Source organism: Doryrhamphus excisus, linkage group LG14, assembly GCF_037039965.1.
Source record: "Doryrhamphus excisus strain RoL-2023G ecotype Guam linkage group LG14, RoL_Dexc_Guam_v1.1, whole genome shotgun sequence".
NCBI classification, from domain to species: domain Eukaryota; kingdom Metazoa; phylum Chordata; class Actinopteri; order Syngnathiformes; family Syngnathidae; genus Doryrhamphus; species Doryrhamphus excisus.
Window position 1 is genome coordinate 4,629,648 of NC_136370.1, and position 20,836 is coordinate 4,650,483.

The 20,836-nt window shown below is 39.8% G+C and overlaps 1 protein-coding gene across 1 annotated transcript; it reads left to right on the plus strand.

Annotated features, from left to right (window-relative positions):
* On the plus strand, positions 1–20,584 carry keap1a (kelch-like ECH-associated protein 1a). The gene is made up of 13 exons (XM_058090781.2): positions 1–356; positions 9,427–9,459; positions 12,627–13,229; positions 14,542–14,741; positions 14,831–14,987; positions 15,098–15,190; positions 16,510–16,656; positions 16,764–16,870; positions 18,138–18,267; positions 18,348–18,544; positions 18,608–18,813; positions 18,879–19,055; positions 19,542–20,584. The coding sequence occupies exons 3-13, from the start codon at positions 13,017–13,019 to the stop codon at positions 19,730–19,732; spliced, it is 1,818 nt and encodes a 605-aa protein (XP_057946764.2). The 5' UTR covers positions 1–356; positions 9,427–9,459; positions 12,627–13,016; the 3' UTR covers positions 19,733–20,584.
* Positions 20,585–20,836: the final 252 nt, after the last annotated feature.

Genomic DNA, 20,836 nt, shown 5'->3' on the forward strand with positions numbered 1-20,836 from the left:
GCCGGAGGTTTCCTTTCATTTTTGAGGAATGTTGTTCTTAGGTTGATGCCAACTGAAGAACCTTTCTTTTCTCATGTGTGTGAATGTGGGTGTGGGTGTGCACGCGCGCGTGAGTATGTGCTCGAGAGATTTGCACAGTCATGGCGCTCAAACAAATCCCTCCCCTCCGGATTGTGACAAGTCTTATTGTGGCGTCTTCCTCCTCAAGCAAGCAGGTCCACAACAGCACTACACAGGACACTTTGAGCTCTTTTAGGACAACATTTTAAGACCTTTGCAACTACAAAACGCTGCGTGAGGTTTCTCTACATTTTGGACTTTTCGTCAAGCAGATGTTTGCTGAGAGTTTGAACGAGGTGAGTGACGGAATTGTTGGGTGATCTTTGCTAGTTGTCAAGTCAGACATTTTTGTTCTCGAAGTTTCCTCGTTTTCTTTCCAAATGTTCCCTTTTTATGCAGTGACGTCACAAAGGGTCGCTATCTTAAATGCGCTCTACGACAAAGTAGTGAAGTTTACTGACTTCAAACGAAAGTTGCTTCACCCGGTTGCGCAAATGGCAACGTTATATGCAATGTGTAGTGCTGAAATTGAATTATACAATAACATGTATAGCCTACTCTACCGTAGTCCCTCATTTGGGAAATTACCTTCCTAAACTTGCAAAATGTAAAACAAAAACGCACTGATTAGTGACACTGACAAGGTATTCAGTATCGTTTTGACACACTTTTAAAGGGGTGTCCTAATTCTTTGGTGGTGTGTTTTTGTCAATGCCATTTGTGGCGCCCCCTATGGGATGTGGTGAAAATGCTATATAAAACTCGTTATACAAATTCAGTGGAACCGCTTGGCATGGAAAATGTATCCATTTTCTCTGCCACTTATCCTCACTCGGGTTGCTTGTATGCTGGAGCCTATCCCAGCTAACTTTGAGCGAGAGGCGGGATGCACCCCAGCCAGCCGCAGGCCACATATCCAACACATCACTCATTCATACCTGCAGTTGCCAATCATGCATGATTTTAGCATGTGGAAGGAAACCAGAGTACCTGGAGAAAACCCACGCATACACAAGAAGAACATGCAAACCAAGTGGAGGTACCAAGTGGAGATTCAAACCCAGTTTTTGACTGCGTGGCCAACATGCTAACCACTCGCCCAACGTAAAAAATATACACCAAAAGTTTGCCTCAGTCTGTGTGCATTTTCCGGTTAGCGTACAATATGGCCCACGTCTTGTCATGTTATTAATACAATGCGTTAGTCCAACTGTGTTCTTAATGTATTTTTAATCAGTAAATATGTCCATGTTAGCATCCCGAGCTTCCTAACAAAATGCCAACCGTAACAGGAAGTCAGCTACTTTGATTGTCTATGATGTCTCTGAAAAATGTTAAAGGGGGCCTATTATGCTTTTTCCACTTTTCTGACCTATAAATGTAGTTATAGCATGTTGTATTCTTGTGTTAAACCATACCAAAGTTTCACATAATGAGGCTTGCGTATTTGGAAGTGAGCCCTGAAAGATGTTTGGGATGGCTCAAAATGCTCAGTTTGAAAAGACCTGGTAAAACTGCCCCTTTGTGATGTCACAGAGGGGCAGACTTCCTTATGTGGTTCATAGTTGGAAAGCCCTTTGGGCGTGTGTCCAATCACAGCAAATAAAACAGACCATTTCGATAGGAAGCTAAAATCAAAGAAAATACAGCTGGAATAGGTGCAGATTCTGCAAAATCTATAAAGTTTTCTGTACGGGTTATTGTGTGTAGCTGCTCTATAGGAGACCACGACTCAATACAAAGGGTCGGAAAATGAGCATAATGGGTTCGCTTTAACACACACCTTTTTATAGTTTTACCTGCATAAAACAATTGTAAATGCACATAAATGACAAATGAAAGGGATAAACAATCATTTGAGGTTACTTTTATCTTTGCTCCCAATGTGACTGTTCCCAAAGACACGGTGTGGCAGCGAGATCAACGCCTTCCTGTTTTGTCATTCAGAATCAAACTGCATGCAACTTTCTTTGGCTACATTTTGTTATTGAGGTGAGAAACATTATTGAATTCAAGGAGTAGCAAAACAGGATGGCGGTGTTGAAGAGGAAGGCGTTTATCTCGCTGCCATATCGTGTCTTTGGGGACAGTCATGTCAGTAATCACATCTTCAATGATGGTAAAAGTAGGGAAGGTAAAAATCTGATCTGGTTAGCATCCGTTGCGGTTAGTCGGGGGACCTTGGAATTGTCCTAACTTGACCCCCTAGCCAAGCACTCATAAATATATTGGAAAAATTAACATGTAACCTATCGGAATCGGCAGCATAAAACCTTGATGGGAACATCCCCAGTTATTTCATGTGTAGAGTGCCCTAATTATGTTAAAAATCCCATTCAGAACAGGTTCTCTATGCTTGGACTCTGAAAATATTGTACTTATAAACAAATAAATAAGGAATCATACTTTGCAGAAATTATCACTTATTAATGAGTGATAATTTCATTATTTTTTTGTTGTTTCCATCGTCCTATTCCCTCAATTACATAGTTAAAGGCTGGCTTTTTAATTTGGCAGTAAAGCAAGTCGAGCAATGACACAGCAGAACTATTTATGCAACACCAAATCGCAAAGATGCATGCTCATCCTAGAGCAGCACTTTTCTTGCTGTCAAAGCTCAAACTGATGTCTTGTCACCCCTTTGTGCACTCAATTGCATGACACCATGAGGTCAAAGGTGGGGGGCCTGGAGGTCTGTTCTCATGTGTTCATTCTGTGTATGCACACAGTGTAAAGAGCCTATTAATAGTTAACCCTCGTGCCTTGTCAGTACTTCCACATGTGACGTCACACATTCAGTCAAATAGTCATTCTGAAACTGAAATACTGTGTTACTCAACACTCAATCAGCTGTAGCGCTGCATGTGTTAATCCATAACATACTATTTTACACAGCAGGCCTGTGCTGTGGTTTTTACTCTTGAATTACAGTGTTTCCCCCCCACTCGCCCCGTTCTCTTGAGGTCATATGACCGACTGAGCGTAGAGGCCGAGGAGGTGAGGGAACTGGAGGCTGAACAGATTTGATTGTGCAACATACCCTGACAGAAGCCGGCGGTTCAAATCACGAGTTTGCAGGGTTTTTTTTCCTGCTAAAATTGGACATGCCACTGCAGATTAAGGATGGCAAATGAACGTGACTGGCAGCGAAAAAGCTCTCCGGAAGCTGGAGTAAGAGATTTCCTACAATTTGTACTTGGAAGTGCTTTGTCAGGACTTCTTTAAACAGGGTTTCCGCCCTGTGTAATTGACCATGACTAACTAAAAGTAGAGTTAAAAACAAAAAGTAAAGTAAACAAATTTAAGTAACATATTCTATGAAAGGCTATATATGCCATATGTATTAAGCATTTATATGGGGTTGGGTGATATGAGCCTTGGGCTATACCACAATATTTTTCAGCTGTGTTACGATATGATGAGATAAAACGATATAAAACTAGATTTGCATAAAACACTCCAAACCTTAATGAAATAATAAAATACATCCATCCATACTTTTTCGATGGAGCTTATTCTTTTTAGTATGCTGGAGCCTATCCCAGCTGTCTTCGGGCGAGAGGCGGAGTACACCCTGGACTGGTCTACAGCCAATCACAGGGCACATATAGACAAACAACCATTCACACTCACATTCATACCTATGGACAATTTTGGAGTCGCCAATTAATGAACCCTGGTCTTCCCAATCTCCTGACTGTGTGGCGGACATGCTAACCACTCTAAAGCACATTTATTTATTGGTAACAAACTGGCTAAATTTTCAGCACACATTGCTACAATCTTCAGCAAACTGTAATGCCTGTGATTGTGATTAAGGAAGATGTCACCCATGTATATGCATGTGTATGCACAGTTAGACGTCAAACAATGCTATTATTTTGATGGCTGGTAGTATTTCCTCTGTGTGTTGAGAACGCCTGTCCAAGGGGCTGGGTACAACAATAAACATGCTTCCCGTCTTCAAACAGAACCTGCACATCATCCTCGGGCATTGTAAAACGCTCCTTACAATGAAGGGGTGACGATGTATTCATTCCATCCCGAGTCACACACGCAACCACATTAGCATGCTAAACTAAGCTAAGCCCAGGCTTAGCTTGGGAGGAGGCAGTTTGGTGTTTATAGTGAGAGTGGTCCTCCCCCTCACGACGACAGCATTTCATTCATTTTGTGTATCAAAGTGCACTGCGGTGTGTTTACGTTTATCATTTATAGTGGTATAAGTTATTTTCTATGTAGAGTATGCACATATTGACCATAATTGGTTTGAAAACCATTTAAAATATAATCAATATATTTCACTGCACTTTAGTTTAAGCATGCACCGGAATCGACCAGATAGACCTTCACTTTGTGTCTTATTATCGAGAGAATGAAAAATAGTTCGTAAAATGTATAGTCAATTCATGGCAACGTGTGTGATCGCTCACGTTTCAATCGCATTCCACTTTCTGGCATCTTTGTTTACACATTTTGCCTGGCTTTCACTGCTTGCTAGTATTAGTTTTTGTCCCACGGGCGAGCTACAATTGACTATTACGTTCATGGAGTACATGCTAACTTACTTATTTAAAGTGTCACTTCATAATTATATCACATGTCTGGAAAACACAAAGTTGTGTGTTAAGTTGTTCAACATAAAGCTTTAAGATAGTGATGTCGGGGTCTCCAACATGTAGCTGGTAAGCTAGCAGTAGTTCACCAGCTGATGTTGAGTGGTTAACAAAGAATATTTGTGTAATTTTCTATTCAAACAGGAAACCTGTATTTAATGACAAATGTGCTGTGCAAATAAAGTGCAATTTTAATGTTGACAGTCAAATAAAACGCAAATAGCTCAACTGCAAGTGTGCTATCATAACCCTGGACCCTGTGGTATTTTTAATTCATTCCACATGTGTTCGTATCACTCTAAAACAGGCATCCAATTAAATGCAGGTTTGTGTCTAATAGTACACACTTTTGTACTTTTGTCACATAGCCACTGTACTTTTTTTCTCTCTCCAATATACAGTACATAGCACAACTACATGACTAATATTAATCATCTCTATTTAGTTTTTTTTTAACCCCTCTTCTTAAATTTGATGAATACTTTTTGTCACTGTACAGCCCACTTCTCATTTAGTGTCAAAGCTCTTGGCATCACCTAATATTGTAGTTCCCTGGCCTATGTCTGATGCAATGTGTGCTGTAATCTCCTTGCGTATGTAAATATATGTCCATCACTGCTGTAAATACGGACTAATGTTTGCGAAATATATATTATATTCACACTTGAGAGCCTGGAGTCAGGGGATATTTACATTTTTGTATAAAATGAACTGAATACTAAAATAGTATGGATGCTCCTATGCAGTACCTACAGTATGTGAGAGAGATGAAATGCAATCATTTCATATATATATATATATATATATATATATATATATATATATATATATATATATATATATAACTTGTAAGCATATATAACATGGGTTGTCTTGTTAGATGCTTGGACTGGGAAGCTAGCATTAGCACCTGTTCGCCGCTAGAATAACGACTCTTGCTAATGTTTTTGCCTCCCACACTACATTGACGTACAGGATTCACTACTAGTCATGATAAGTCCAACAATATTTCACCAACAAAGATCATTTACTTCATTTGTAATGTCAGTGTAGTTGAATTAAATATATTTCTTCTGCTTTGATAAGTATGCAAACCGTTTCTCCTCAGGATTCCTAATTATGTCAGACTCGTCACGTTATTATTTTTGACCTTTTGTGAATTTTTAATACATACTTGGTCAAACAGGTTCCAATGCTTGCAGTCATTTTTCTTCAAAATCTTATTCCATTCCAAGCTTAAAGTAGTTAGAGAAAGTGTCTTTTGCATATTTGTAGCATTTCAATGTTCAATCAAACAAATTTAAATATTAGTCGATGACAACACAACTGAACACAAAATGCAGTTTTTAAATGAAACCTTTTATTATTAAGGGAAAAAGAAATCCAGAGCTACATGGCCCCCTAAAGCTAATAACTGGTTGGGTCACCCTTAGCAGCAACAACTGCAATCAAGCATTTGTGGTAACTTGCAATGAGTCTCTTACAGCGCTGTGGAGGAATTTTGGCCCTCTCATCTTTGCAGAATTGTTGTCATTCAGCCACATTGGAGGCTTTTCCAGCATGAAGCCTTTTTAAGGTCATGCCACAGCATCTCAATAGGAGTCAGGTCAGGACTTGGACTAGGCCACTCCAAAGTCTTCATTTGGTTTTTCTTCAGCCATTCAGATGTGGACTTGCTGGTGTGTTTTGGATCATTGTCCTGCTGCACAACCCAAGTTGCTTTCAGCTTGAGGTCACCAACAGATGGTCAGACATTCTCCTTCAGAAGAATCCATGCTTCCATTTATTACAGCAAGTCTTCCAGGTGCTGAAGCAGCAAAACAGACCATCACACTACCACCACCATATTTTACTATTGATGTTCTTTTTCTAAAATCCGTTTAATGATGTAATGGGACACCCGCCGTCCAGAAAGTTCAACTTTTGTCTCATCAGACCACAGTGTATTTTCCCAAAGGTCTTGGGGATCATCACAATGTTTTTTGGCTAAATTGAGAGGAGCCTTCATGTTCTTTTTGTTCAACAGTGGGTTTGGTCTTGGAATTTTACCATGCAGGCCGTTTTTGCCCAGTGTCTTTCTTATGGTGGGGTCATGAACACTGACTTTACCTGAGGCTAGTGAGGCCTGCAGTTCTCTAGAGGTTATTGTGAGGTCTTTTGTGACCACTAGTCCATGTTTTCACCATTTGTGGATAATGGCTCTCACTCTGTTTTGCTGGAGTCCCAAAGCTTTAGGAATGCCTTTAGAACCTTTTCCAGACTGGTAGATCTCAATTAATCTCACTTAAATTGTGTTTTAATGGGGTCCCACACAACTATCATGACGTACAAGATTCACTAGTTGCTATTCAGATACCATAATGCAGTATTTGATACTTTATTTAAACCGGTATGTCACCAACCAGGGCTCGACAATAACGATGCACCAATGGCCCGGGGCAAGTTAAAACCAAATTGGGGCAAGTAAATCCAATCAGTGATATTCCCGTCGGGCAAGTGCACTTTGGCATGCCATACTGCCAAGAGTTTTTTTGAAAGCGGTTCTTGTTGGGTGTTGGTAAAACACGGACTGCGTAATTCCGGTGGTAATTTGCAAACCAATCCTTGCAAATCTTGAAATGGACCAATCAGAATAGTTTATTTAGACTGCGGTCCGCGTTTTACCCACACCCGTTCTTGTTCGCAATCAACCAATCAGTGATCGTTTGACTAGGAAAACATCTATCATGGCGTCCCTGACAACATGGTCTAATTCTTCAACAACTTGTGAAGTAAAAGACCAAGAAGTGATGAACCAGTGCCTCCTAAACAAGTATTTTATTAGTGGCAGCAAATCAAATGATGGCACAGGTGAGTGAATCACATTGCTGTGACAATTTGAAGTGGTCACAATGAAACACCAGCGATTAGATCCAATACCAAGTGCTGATTTTGCACAAGCTACAAAATCTAGCGCTTCCATTTCTCTGTGGATTTTTCTCACCTTTGCTTCACAAATTATTGTTTGACCATTGAGCATTTCTTCTGTACTTTACTAGTACATAAATGTGTCTATTCAATAATGTTTCATTGTAGGGCACAACTTATAAAAGGCAATGTGCCTAGAAGTCTCTTGACAATCCAGATTTCCATGCAACGTCATGATCTATGTAGGAAAACAACCGCAACCGCAAGAAATGATAATCATTTAATCTTTATTTGAGATTCTCATGTGATGCCACAAAAATGAGATGATATCATTATGGCAGTCTTTTCATTTTACATGGGGCAAGTAGTTCTCGTTCTCACTTTAAGGATTCCCCATGGGCAAGTCATTTTTGTTTTTAATGTAGAGCCCTGCCAACACAGATCATTTACTGTCATATATAATGTCAGGGTCATTCCTGTTTATGTCAGACTTTATAATTTTTTAACCTATGTGAATTTTAAATAGTTGGTCAAACAGGTTCCAGTGCTTGCTGCTGTTTTTGTTTAAAAAAATCCTCTTCCAGGTACGCTGTTGAAAATGATATGCGAGTCATACGTTGAGAGAAGTGGCTGAAAATGTTCGTTGTTAATCTCTTGTCTTATTTATTTGGATGCCAAAGTAGAAACTAAATAGAATTGAACCTTAATTTTTAAAAAGGTTTTTAACGCTACAATGAGCAATTACAACATTCCACCTTTTGTTCTTGTAGTGTAACCAAATTGTTCTCGTAAATCACGTCATTATTTGCTCAAAATCACAGCTGTGATCTTGTAACATTAAAACTTTGATCTGGTAGCTGTATGATTTTATACTTGCCAGATTCCAGCGGACACTTTTTTTTTCATTTTCTCTACTCAATGACTCTCTGTAATGTTAAATCTTGTCGTAATGTAACCAGTTTCTGTGCAATGTTACAACTTTTGCTCTTAACATTGTTCTTGTAAATCACAAATATCACAGAAGATCACATTGCTGTCATAAATCTCCATTTATTTGTTGTAGCTTGACGACTTTATTCTTATGAGATCATGCTGATATTTCTGAAAATCTCCACTCTGGCAGTTTCACAGTTTTTTTAAGCTCAATTTTTAAAGACAAACGTTGCTGTGTGGACGAAAGGGCAAATTGTTAGCATAGAAAAAGATGTGCTATAAAACAGCCATACACTTACGCAACATTTGTCATGGCCAACTATGCTAATTAGACGATGACCATGATGGCAGCCCGCCACAAATAAATTGAGGTATTGAATAGGGTGGTCCTCATATGGGGGTCAAAATTTTTTTTTGGAAATGTTCAACTCTCACCCTCTAAATGTGTTAGGATATCAATGAAAAACAAAAATTGTTTAAATTTTTTCAACAATATTTAGAGGTTGCTCAACGCCTATGAATATTTCCAGAATTGCTCATTTTTGAGGAAATTGTACCGTTTTAAGAACACAAAGCAAAATAAAATAAAACCCATTATTGACTAGTCACTGTGACAGAGTGGTAACCAGCATAATACAAGTAAATTACATCATTGAAATACAGGATGAAACAAACTTCTTATGCTTGTATCTCAAATAATGAAATCAGAACCATAGTATAATCTAAGCAATAATGTGATTTAACTGTTGTCACTCATATTTACCCATATTCTGCATCATACTAAGAAACAATACGCTTAAAACTTATATGTTGAACTGAATATTAAACTCTAATGTAAAGCTATAGTAATATTGCCAAATACAGTGTGGTAACTAATCACCCATAATTACAGTGTTTTTTCTCACATCAGGGAATCTGCTTTGATGGTCCAGGACAACTTGCAGTAAGTACCGTTTCTGTTCCTCATCTTTGGTCAACAAGGAGTTATACTCCTCAATGAGAGCAACGCCCCTCTCTGCCAAATCTTTGACAACTTTCAAGCTGTGTGTGATTGAACATGCCGCCTTATAGTCGTCTCGGGAGTCCCATGTGTCAGGGTCAGCCTGGACAAAGCCTGTGGCTAGGTCCAAACATCTGAAGAAGTTTAGGGTGTTTTTGGTCACAAACTGTGTTATGAGATGCTTGTTTGATTGACTTGACAGACATTGTTAATGCGTTTGGGATCTTTTGGTGAATTGCCGACTCCATCCAGTCCAACAATGGCTTGTGCCGTCGTTTTGTATCAGTTGGTACTGCTGGGTCAAAAAGGGCTAACGCTATCAGCTCCTCACTCAAATACCACAGGTGCCCGGAAAACTTATTCAGTGCAGCCTTGGAAATTGCTGGATATATTTCTTCATACCTTTTCAAACTTTGCAGAAATTGAAGATCATTATAAGGGGCAGCGATGGCATCACTGTAAACCAAGCTCTAGCATACAGTCCCACAACGAACACACAAATGTTGCGAATTCCTCTAGTTTTGTAAGAAGTGAGTTTGAACTGATTGTGAAATAGGTATATCTTGAGAGCGTACAATGCTTTGGCCATCCAGCGAGCATGGTGAATAGCTCCTGGTGCCATAAAACATGTGCCTCAAGGAGGACCACCACCAAGGAAGATAATGACAAGTTCCAGAAGCTCCCTGTAGTCATCCCTTGGCTGGAAAGATTCAAGCTGTTCTATGGCAAATTCAATGGCATCATCTTTGATGTTTGCAACAAGATCACCATCACTTGTTATGGCTGATTTGTTGGCTCTGTCCATTTATAGTCCCAATGCTTCTGAAACCTTTTGAAGCTCTGAACATCAGGACCAGAGGTGGGCCCCATGCATGTGGTTAGCAAGCAGATTAGGTCAGCAAATAAGTATTATATATTTGCATGGATAATATGGAATTCCGGTTGGAATCAATTTTCAGCATGTTCACTAGGTAAAACCAGCACAATAAAAACCACCAGTGGTAAAAATGAATTGAATGCAAATTGGTGTCATTGTCAGGGAAGTCCAATGCATATACCATAAAACATGTTTGCACAAATTATCATAATGTGCGAAAACTCCTGAATATGCACAGAATATGTCAAACTTCAAAGTTGTTGAGCAACCTCTAAATAGTAATCAATATTGAGAAAATTTTGCCCAAATGTGTTTTTCATTTATCCTAACATATTGGTGGGGTGGGAGCCTGAAATTTCAAAAGTTGAAAAATAAGGACCACCCTAATATTGAAACACGGAATACGAGAAAACAAGACAGACATTTCCTATGGCAAAAGGTGCCTCATAAACCACACAGCCTCATCTCTTTTAAAAGGAAGTGAAACCCAGGGGGAAGTTGACAACTTTTCACCTACAACACACCCACGAAAATACTTAATACTTTTATGAATACTTTTTCCACTGAGGGACTCGTAGTGAAAAATGAAAGGATGCAATGGCCACTTTGATATTTTTTACTAAGAAGTTATATATATTTCAAGAAAAAAACTGCATTGGTGAATAAGTAGGCTTGTTATATTAACAGATTTTGCTGGATGATAATTGGCCTAGAAATTATTGTCGATAATCAATATTATTGACAAAATTCAATGTTTCTAATGTCCTTCAACACATCTTTCACTCGGTTACACAGTTCAGGGATTGCTGTTTGTGATGTGTACGTTTTCTCAGGCAATTGGTACTGTATGTCAAACATGTGTAACATTTCCCGAAATGTTGCATTTCTTTAGGGCATTTGAGACTGGCTGTTGGGACACAGGCTCCTTTCCGCCTCTGTTTTAGGTGTGCACACAAGCTGGTCATGTTCCTCTTTTTCCTCGTCACTACTTTGGAACAAATGCGACATATCGGTTCGTCGGTGTTCATGCACTCATCTTGTTCATTCTGTTTAAAACCAAAATATTCCTACACTGAGGCATTTGCCGTCGTGTTTTTGCCTTCATTCATGTTAGCGTATGCTTGCTCACAAGGCTAACTTGCTAGCCAAGGAAGTCCTGTCCCCATGTACTGTGACAATAGCGGTTCACTTTCTCCACTCACTCCACTGTAGCACCATCTTGCCATCCAGCCTGAAAGGCACATGTCAATTTAACGAGGCCGGCAAATATGACCAACTTCTTTGTTTTTAATGGTTGCATTAATTTTTTTTCCCACCATTTTTGCTGTTTCTTTATTTTCCAAATATTTCAACATTCTTCCAGTAAATGTATATGACATGTATATGTATATAACATGGATCAAAGATGGATCAAAGGCCACGATGCGGCCATCCGATATATGCGAGGGAAATTGGAACGGGACTGGAGATTTTGTCCGAAATAGGCGAAATCCGTTATAAAAAATCCGATATATGCAATGAATTTTTATTGGAAATGCATTACAGAAAAATTGGTTCTTTTTTATCTGTCCGTTGTGAGCGAATTTCCGATATATCCGAGGTTTACTGTATGTTATTGTATTGTTATTTTTCTTCTCAAAGTATTTATTCCCATAATATTTGACTGTATTCCCATGTTGTATCTTTTCACCCAACCTAATTTTCCAAAACTTCTAACTTTATTTTGTTTTGTTTCTGATATTACGATTTAAAGCATTTAAAAAAATATTTCAACTGTGCTTTAAAAATGACATTTTTGATTCTTGTAAAATTGTAACTTTTTTCTTGTTAGAATACTATTTTTTCCCTAATATTTTGACTGAATCTGTTGTTTATTTATTTTAATTTTCAACTTTCTTCTAGTCAATTTTTTCTTATAACTATGACTCTCAGCTATAATGTAATGTTTTCCCTCAACCTAAATTTCCAAAAATTACAACTTTTTTTGAATGGTTCTGATATTAATTTTTTGTGTAATTTTGAAAAAAATATTTAAAGAAAATGAATGAATAAATGAATGAACTTTATTTTTCCTTGTGATATTTGGATGTTATATCTGTAAAATGTTATACATCAAATTTTGTCTCAAACTATTGTGATTTTATTCTTCTAATATATTTTTTAGTTTTCTTGTATAATTATGTTCAAACCATAACTACAGTAAATAGACATGGACTGTCTCTGTTCTCTGCAGGAGAAGCATCGCAAGAGAAGATTCCAAGCCGGGAAGCCTCTTGTTACTGCCTGGCTTGGTCATAAGGAAACGGGACATCGGATCATGTTCTGCAATGTTTGCTGATGCGGTTGTGACGTTGAGATCTGTCAGCCATGTTGGATCCTGGATGTGCGCAAGAGGACTTAAGCCTGTTTAGCAGCCAACATGCTTTAATTCACTCACAAACACATGACCTTAACTTAAGTCTTTTTCCTCCGACATCAGTGGAGAGTTAAGCTGTGTATGTGTGTGTACTTTTATGGAACAATGGAGGATATTTGGACATTCCCACCAATTAATTAAAAAACATCAAGACTTATGGGATAAATCGCAACTTTACTACAATCTGGACCAGCCCTCTGTTCCACAATGCAGTGTTCATTGAGAAAGAAAACGCTAGGACGTGGTTCTGACTTCTCGGCCATCGCCGTCCCCTCCATGCACGGGTCCGGGTACCTGGACTACACGGTGGAAAGCCACGCCTCCAAATCCCTGCAGCTTATGGACGAGTTCCGAAGGCAAGAGATGCTGTGCGACCTGGTGCTGCACGTCACGCACAAGGAGAAGAGCATGGACTTTAAGGTGATGACACTACTACAGGAAATACGGCAAACCGAGTGAGGCAAACGGAACTTGGATGCCAGACTTGGAAATTCAATATTTAATCGTAGCTAGCTCAATGATTGTCAACATTTTTAGTACCATCCAAAAACATTTTGATTTGCAAGCACCAACTTTTTTGCAACCTAGTCTAACCGTCAGTTAAACTTTAACATTTCAGCAGAAAATGTCATTTCAATTCAATTTCAATGTGTATGTCTCTAATATGATATAATAATACAGTAATCCCTCACCACTCGCCCCTTGGAAGTTTGCGGCTTCACTCTAGCATAGTTTTTCAAACATATATTAATAAATCCTGCTGTTTTGTGGTTGAATACCGTCTCCTCAGTCAACAATATGCATGATTAAGCAAATTCAATGCATTTTGTTGCCTAAATAAAGCAATAAATAAATTTCCAAGCATAAAAATGGCAAAATGAACTAAAATATAAATATGACATTCAGAAGACAAATTGAAGGAGATTGTGATGATATGAAGTATTTTACACTGGTCACTAGGTGTCAGTAATGCTACATTGATGACACAATAGCCACGGAAGAAAGTACTGTACAAAAACCGGGAGTAAAAAAACAACAAACTATCCCAATGTGAATGTGGCATTTGAAGAAATGCTCCAAATGTTTCACAGACAACGAATTGCTTGTGAGAAAATGAAATGCACAACTTGTTAAAACATGATATTTACAGAAACATTTTATTATTATTATTATGCGCAGGCCTCACAGCTAGGAGACCCGAGTTCAATTCCACCCTCGGGCATCTCTGGAGTTTGCATGTTCTCCCCGTGCATGCGTGGGTTTTCTCCGGGTACTCCGGTTTCCTCCCACATTCCAAAAACATGCTAGGTTAATTGGCGACTCCAAATTGTCCATAGCTATGAATGTGAGTGTGAATGGTTGTTTGTCTATATGTGCCCTGTGATTGGCTGGCGACGAGTCCAGGGTGTATCCCGCCTCTCGTCCGAAGACAGCTGGGATAGGCTCCAGCACCCCCGCGACCCTCGTGAGGAAAAAGCGTTAGAAAATGAATGAATGAATGTTATTATTATTATTACATTTTATCATAATATTAGTGGTTTATTTGGTCTCAATATTGCTTAGCGTCAATTTTGGGGACAAACATTTAAAAATGCACCTGCATTGTTTTATGACTTTTATGACTGGACCCAGTCTCGTGTGTGGTCTTGTCTCGTGATTCCCCTGATATATATTAATGAATATTCTGATGTGAATGCAACATCTCATAAGCTATCTGTGCTGGTTGTTTCAGGTGCACAAGGTGGTCCTGGCTTCTTGCAGCCCCTACTTCAGAGCCATGTTTACCAGCAGTTTCAAGGAGTGTCACGCCTCCGAGGTCACCCTGCGTGATGTCTGCCCTCAGGTGGTGGGAAGGCTCATTGACTTTGCCTACACGTCCCACATCATCGTGGGGGAAAAGTGCGTGCTGCATGTCCTTTTGGGTGCCATGAGGTAACCGCACAAATCCAAAACAAATAACATTTTACTTTATACAATTCTAAGGCCTGTTTGAAATTGCTTTTGTTTTTGCCGTCTGTCAGGTTCCAGATGGAGGATGTAGCCAAGGCGTGCTGTGACTACCTCACCAAGCACCTGGAGTCGTCCAACGTCATTGGCATCACTCGCTTCGCAGAGGAGATTGGATGCGTCGAGCTGTACAAGCAAGGCCGGGAGTACATCAACACACACTTCAGTGAGGTGACACTTGCACACAGTCTTAACAAACTGGATTGAAGGGATGTCTTTAGGGGAGATGGGCTCCACTACAGTATTTCAAATGTGTCTTGTTGGATGCTGGCTTGCCCCAGGTGACCAAAGAAGATGAATTCTTCAGTCTGTCTCATTGCCAGCTGCTGGAGCTCATCAGTCAGGACAGCATCAAGGTGCTCTGTGAGTCGGAGGTGTGTGTGCCCCACTTAAGTCATTCAATGTCAGCCATAGCCATTTTTTTTAAAAGACCGGGCATTTTAGACAATTTTGAGAGCGCACACAATATTGTGCTCTATGGCTATATAAACATTGAACCTACCAAAAGACATATTAGATTCCTGTCTTGTCCTGTCTCAAAAAAAAATATTTTCTACCCTTGTCTGTGGTTTAGTAATCAGCAGCAGAACATAGGTAAGTTTCAGGAAAATATCAGCTGCCAACTAGAAAAGGTTTTTTGTGAAAAGTTGCATTTCAAGCATAACTTAATAGTTTTTGCTTTTATGACGCCTCAAATATCTAAACTATACCACAATATAAACAACATCACAATAATTTCTTTCCAAATATAACTGAACTATTGGAACTGAACTGTGTGTGCATGCATGTGTTAAGGTTTCCTTACTATTTTTTTTCCTGTGGTAGGCAATGTAACAGCTGCCTTCATGCAAGGGCATCCTCTTCCTGTTGTGTTTCTCCTTCCTCTCATGATGCACGTCTGCCACCTAGTGGCCGTTCTTATGGCTTTGAAATTGCTCTCAAGCTTCACCCATTAGTGAGGAATTGCATGATCACCTCCTTTTAGTTTTATAAAAAACTGTAAAAGGCCTATTAATACATTGTTTGGAATGGGTGTTCAGGTTTATAAAAATATATAGCTATGTCTTTGGTATTGAATGAGTTAAAAACACTCATTAATGCTTCTCTAAAAGTGTTTGAAGACTGTAGATTAAAAGTACCCTTGGAGCTAGAAGGCTAACATGAAATTTGACTAAAAGTACCAAGAAAATACGGTCCAAATGTGGCTTACACCCTTTTATAGCTGCATCACATCCGTAACAATACCCCACTGGCAGTAAGATGAAGCCAGAACCCAGCAAAGGTGGGATATGACCTTAACGGTGTGTGCGTTTGTTTGCACAGCAACACGGCTTCCTGCAGTAAGATAATTGAATGCATGAGCTCCAGCTTCTGCTATGAAATACATTTTTTCGTTCAGTGACAATTGCAGGGCTCATTTATACATTTATAGAACAGTGACAGAAAAAAGGTGGAACAATGCTGACTGTGTGAAAGGAGTGACCGTTGTCCCCTCGTTACATTAGGGTTTAAAGACCAAAGTCAAGCTATTATGGGAATATAGACATAAGAAGAAAATGTTACAAGAAGAAAGTTGACATAGTTGCTTTACAAAACATCACAGAGGCCTTGCATCCTTGGATTTGTTTTGGATTTGGATTGTTGAGTAAGTGGCGACGGTAAATGTAAATAACAAGTACAGACATGATTTCAGGTGTATAAAGCGTGTACAGACTGGGTCCGCTGGGATATGGAGAATCGAGCCCAATACCTCCACGCTCTCCTGAATGCCGTCCACATCTATGCTCTGCCTCCCAAGTTCTTAAAAAACCAGCTCCTGTCATGCCCCATCCTTAGCAAGGTACTGACTGCTCAGTATGTCTACGGTGCATTCAGCTTATCTTCGACAAATAGTTATCTCCTCACAGTCACGTGCTCCTTTTCCACACTTGGCTGTGTGTACTGCAGGCCAACGCTTGCAAGGACTTCCTCTCGAAGATCTTCCAGGAAATGACGTTGAGGAAGGTTACTCCAGCTCCCATACGTGGAACACAGCTCATCTATGTGGCTGGCGGGTATGACAAAAATAAACACGCATGCCTTCGCTCTGCACTTTGCTGCAGCGCTCTGTTTTCTTGCTGCCCTCACTTTCCTCTCAGATTAAGTCTCTCAATAAAGAGATACAGTGCTGTTCTTTTTTTAGCAACTTCTTTAGAAAAGCAGCTGAAATGACCCTAAAATGGTCCAAAAAAATGCACACATGACTCCTTTCGAGCTGATATAATTGGAGGAATAATTCCTGAACGTTGGATGACTTTATTTTCTTTGATCTGAAGCCTCCATGTCTTAAATGGCATTGAAAATCAATAGAGTTCTTGTTCTGACAGGCAGGAGTCATGCTGGTAAGTTTAAAAGTGATGGTTTGAATCACTAAATAGTAGAACTATGACACGTAGCAATTTATTCTTTCATCTTAAGCCTCCCTGTGTCAAATATACTACTCAAAATCAACACGGTTCCTGATCTGACTGGAAGTCTAAAGGAGATGATTTCAACCAATAATGGATAGCAATTTATTCTTGCATCTTAAGCCCTCTATGCTATTCAAAATCAACAGGGAAATGTTAAAGCATATGATTTGGGCTAAGAAATGTTAAAACAAATAGATGTGCAGTAATTTATTCTTTGATCTTAAGGCCCTTGGGTCTAATAGCATTCAAAATCAATAGGGTTCTGTTCTTACAGGGAGGAATCGGGCTGGAATGTTAAAAGAGATGATTGACCAGCAAATTCTTAAACTAATAAACATGAAATGATATATTCTTTGCTATTAAGCCTTCTTGAGTCTTTTCAAAATCAATAGGTTTCTTGCTCTGACAGGAAGGAAACATGCTGGAATGTAAAGGAGATGATTTCGAACCAAAAGCCTTTAAAGGGACTGTTTGTGATCAATAACTAAGACTAATAACAATTTATTATTTGATCACAAAAGCCCGGGGGTTAAATAGCATTCAAAATCAATAAGGTTCTTGTTCCAACAGTGTGGATAATGCCAGGATGTTTGTACTATGAGCTCATTTTAGCCAACAAAGGAATGTGAGAGTCGGTGACAATGCTTGTGCCAAGCATTTCAAATCAACAGGTTCTTGCTCTGAGTTATATAAATAATACCAGACGGTTGAAACAAGATAATTGTGACCAGTGAATAATAAAAGTAATAACATGCAGTGATTTTATCTTTCAACTTTAAGCGCCCTTGTGACAAACAGTATTCAGAATCAATAGATTTCTTGCTCTGACGTGCCAGTTTGACCTCATCCAAAGTGATTTGTTCCTCTTCAGTTACCGGCAGCATTCCCTGGCAACCATGGAGGCGTTCGACCCCCGCAGGAAAGTGTGGATAAAGCTGGCTGACATGGCCGCCCCCAGCAGTGGCCTGGCAGCGTGCTCCCTTTTCGGGCTCCTCTACACTGTGGGTCCTCCACCTGGATCTGAACCGCTCCACGTGATTCTTCTTCTAAGGTAGTCAAAGCCGTCTACCTCGTCTTTCAGGTGGGTGGCAGGAACCTCTCATTGGAGAACAACACAGAGTCCGACATGCTGTGCTGCTACAACCCCATGACTAACCAGTGGAGCCAGCGCGCCCCCCTCAACACACCCCGCAACCGGGTCGGGGTGGCCGTGGTGGACGGCTGCATCTATGCCGTGGGCGGCTCCCAGGGCTCCACGCTGCACAACACCGTGGAGAGGTCGGTGACCGATGTTCTGGCTTGTCCCAAGTAAAGTCAAAGTTGACACACTTTGCTTTGCAGGTGGGATCCGGAGTCCAATCGCTGGTCCTATGTGTGCCCCATGTCGGTGGCCCGCATGGGGTCAGGGGTGGCGGCCTGCGGGGGCGCCCTCTATGTGGTGGGTGGGCTGGATGGACCTAACCGCTCCAATGCGACGGAGAAATACCAACCTGACACTAACACCTGGCACCAGCTGGCACCCATGACCACTGTACGCAGCGGACTAGGTAAGCCCGCAAGAAGCAAAAACACCCAAACTGATAGTTCCGGCTTAGTTACGTTATTTCTGCAGGGTTGGTGTGCGTCAACTCTTACCTGTATGCCATCGGAGGCTACGACGGACACCACCCGCTGGCCACCGTGGAACGCTACAACATAGCCAGGAACATGTGGGAGCCCAAGGCGGCCATGCAGAGCTGCAGGAGCGCACACAGCGTGGCTGTGCACCAGGGGCGCATCTTTGTGCTCGGTCAGTCACAAAATCACTTTCAACTTACTACTTTCAAAAAAGCTTTCAGGGAAAAGTGCGCTTTTTTGGGGGGTGGGGGGTTTGCCTATCATCCACAAAGATAAGAGTATGAAAGAAGATTACAGAAAAGAGTATGAAAGAATGTTTGCTTTTTTTCTCTTTTTTTGTGACTCTTTTTTTTTTATTTAAACAAAATATATATACATATTTTTATAACAGCAAAAATTGGAAAAACGAGCAGTAATTTTGCAGCAATAAAGGTAAAATAAAAGAAGAATAAAGTCATAATATTAAGAGGAAAAAATAGCATATAATGACATATTGTATAATTCTATGGAACAGTTAATTGCTTAAGTGTGCTTTTATCCACTCCTGTATTGGCCACAAGATGCCAGGTGGAATACATGGTGGTCGTACATGTATTTTGGGAATAATTTTAGGAATAATAACAATCATGTTGTGGGCGTCCACCATGTGTCCTTCCAGGAGGCTTCAACCAGCACGACTTCCTGTCTAGCGTGGAGTGTTACTGCCCCGAAAAGAACGAATGGATGTATGTGACGGAAATGTCGATTGGGCGCAGCGGCATGGGCGTGGCTGTCACCATGGAGCCCTGTCCCGGCAGCCTTCCGGACCAAGAAGAAGAAGACGATGACGAGCAGGACGCCACGAACTGATGAAGGACGAACGCACGGAGGCTCCTTTTGGCGGTGTATGGAAGAGAAACATGGTGGCCCTCTTTAATGTAGAATATCACAGGCGGACTTTGGCATGGAAAAGGACACCAAAGACTTTTACTCAGCGGTGGAAACCAAGGTGCTACAATTACCACAAACCCATACTATTTACTATTTAATTCATTTTGAAAAACATTGTCTTATTGCATTTCTACCTCTCTAGCTTCCCCCGCCCCGAGACATGCACCCTCTAAAGCACTTTCTTTATGCCCTTACCGTGCTGTGCCAGCATACTTTTCATATTTACCTTATATCCCCGGTCTTACTTTGAGACATTAAGAAATATCAACACAAATGTTCATTGTTTTTTCTAAAATGAATTTATTATTTTTTAATCTATCCAAATAAATTATTATTGAATTGAAAAAATATATAATTATTCAATAAAATAGTAGCCCTGATTGTATTAGACCAGGGGTGTGCAGTCTGGAACATATTCTACAAATACTGTTAAACAAGAAAATGGGAAATAAAACACCAGTAATTCTACAAGAACAACATTAAAACCTTCAGAGAATTATTACAAAAATGTTGTAATAGGGAACAAAAAAGCAACACTATACTTACTTAAGATTATTACCAGCCTTAAAGAATTAAAATGAATTTGCAATTTAAAGAAAAAAAACATTTTGAAAAGTTGTAATGTTATGACAAACAAAGACAAAATGTGAGAAAATTAGGTTGTGAAAAATATAATAAAACATAAACAATTATATTGCAACAGTCAAGTCATAACATTATGAGTAAGGAACATGTTTGTCAAATTAAAAACTACAAAAATGGGCCCCCCCAAAAGAACGAGCCAAAAAAAAGTGCAACAAAAAGTAGATTTTTCACCTGTACCATAATATGACAGGCAGGCTGTTTTTTCTTGAAATGTATTGAAATGGCCCATCCAGCTTTCATATGTCTGCATGTGGCCATCATGGAAGACGTTTGGACACCCCTGTATTCGACCGTTTCCTTTGTGTGCTGCTTCTGAAGTTTACATGATGAAATGATTCATTCCTAATTGGTCAAACTTCAGTCACTAAATTGATTTGT

Coding starts and splice junctions, on each gene's coding strand:
- keap1a (XM_058090781.2), top strand. CDS start 13,017: ATGCAGTGTTCATTGAGAAAGAAAACGCTAGGACGTGGTTCTGACTTC. Junction 13,230..14,541: donor AGAAGAGCATGGACTTTAAG/GTGATGACACTA, acceptor TGGTTGTTTCAG/GTGCACAAGGTGGTCCTGGC. Junction 19,056..19,541: donor GGGGCGCATCTTTGTGCTCG/GTCAGTCACAAA, acceptor GTGTCCTTCCAG/GAGGCTTCAACCAGCACGAC.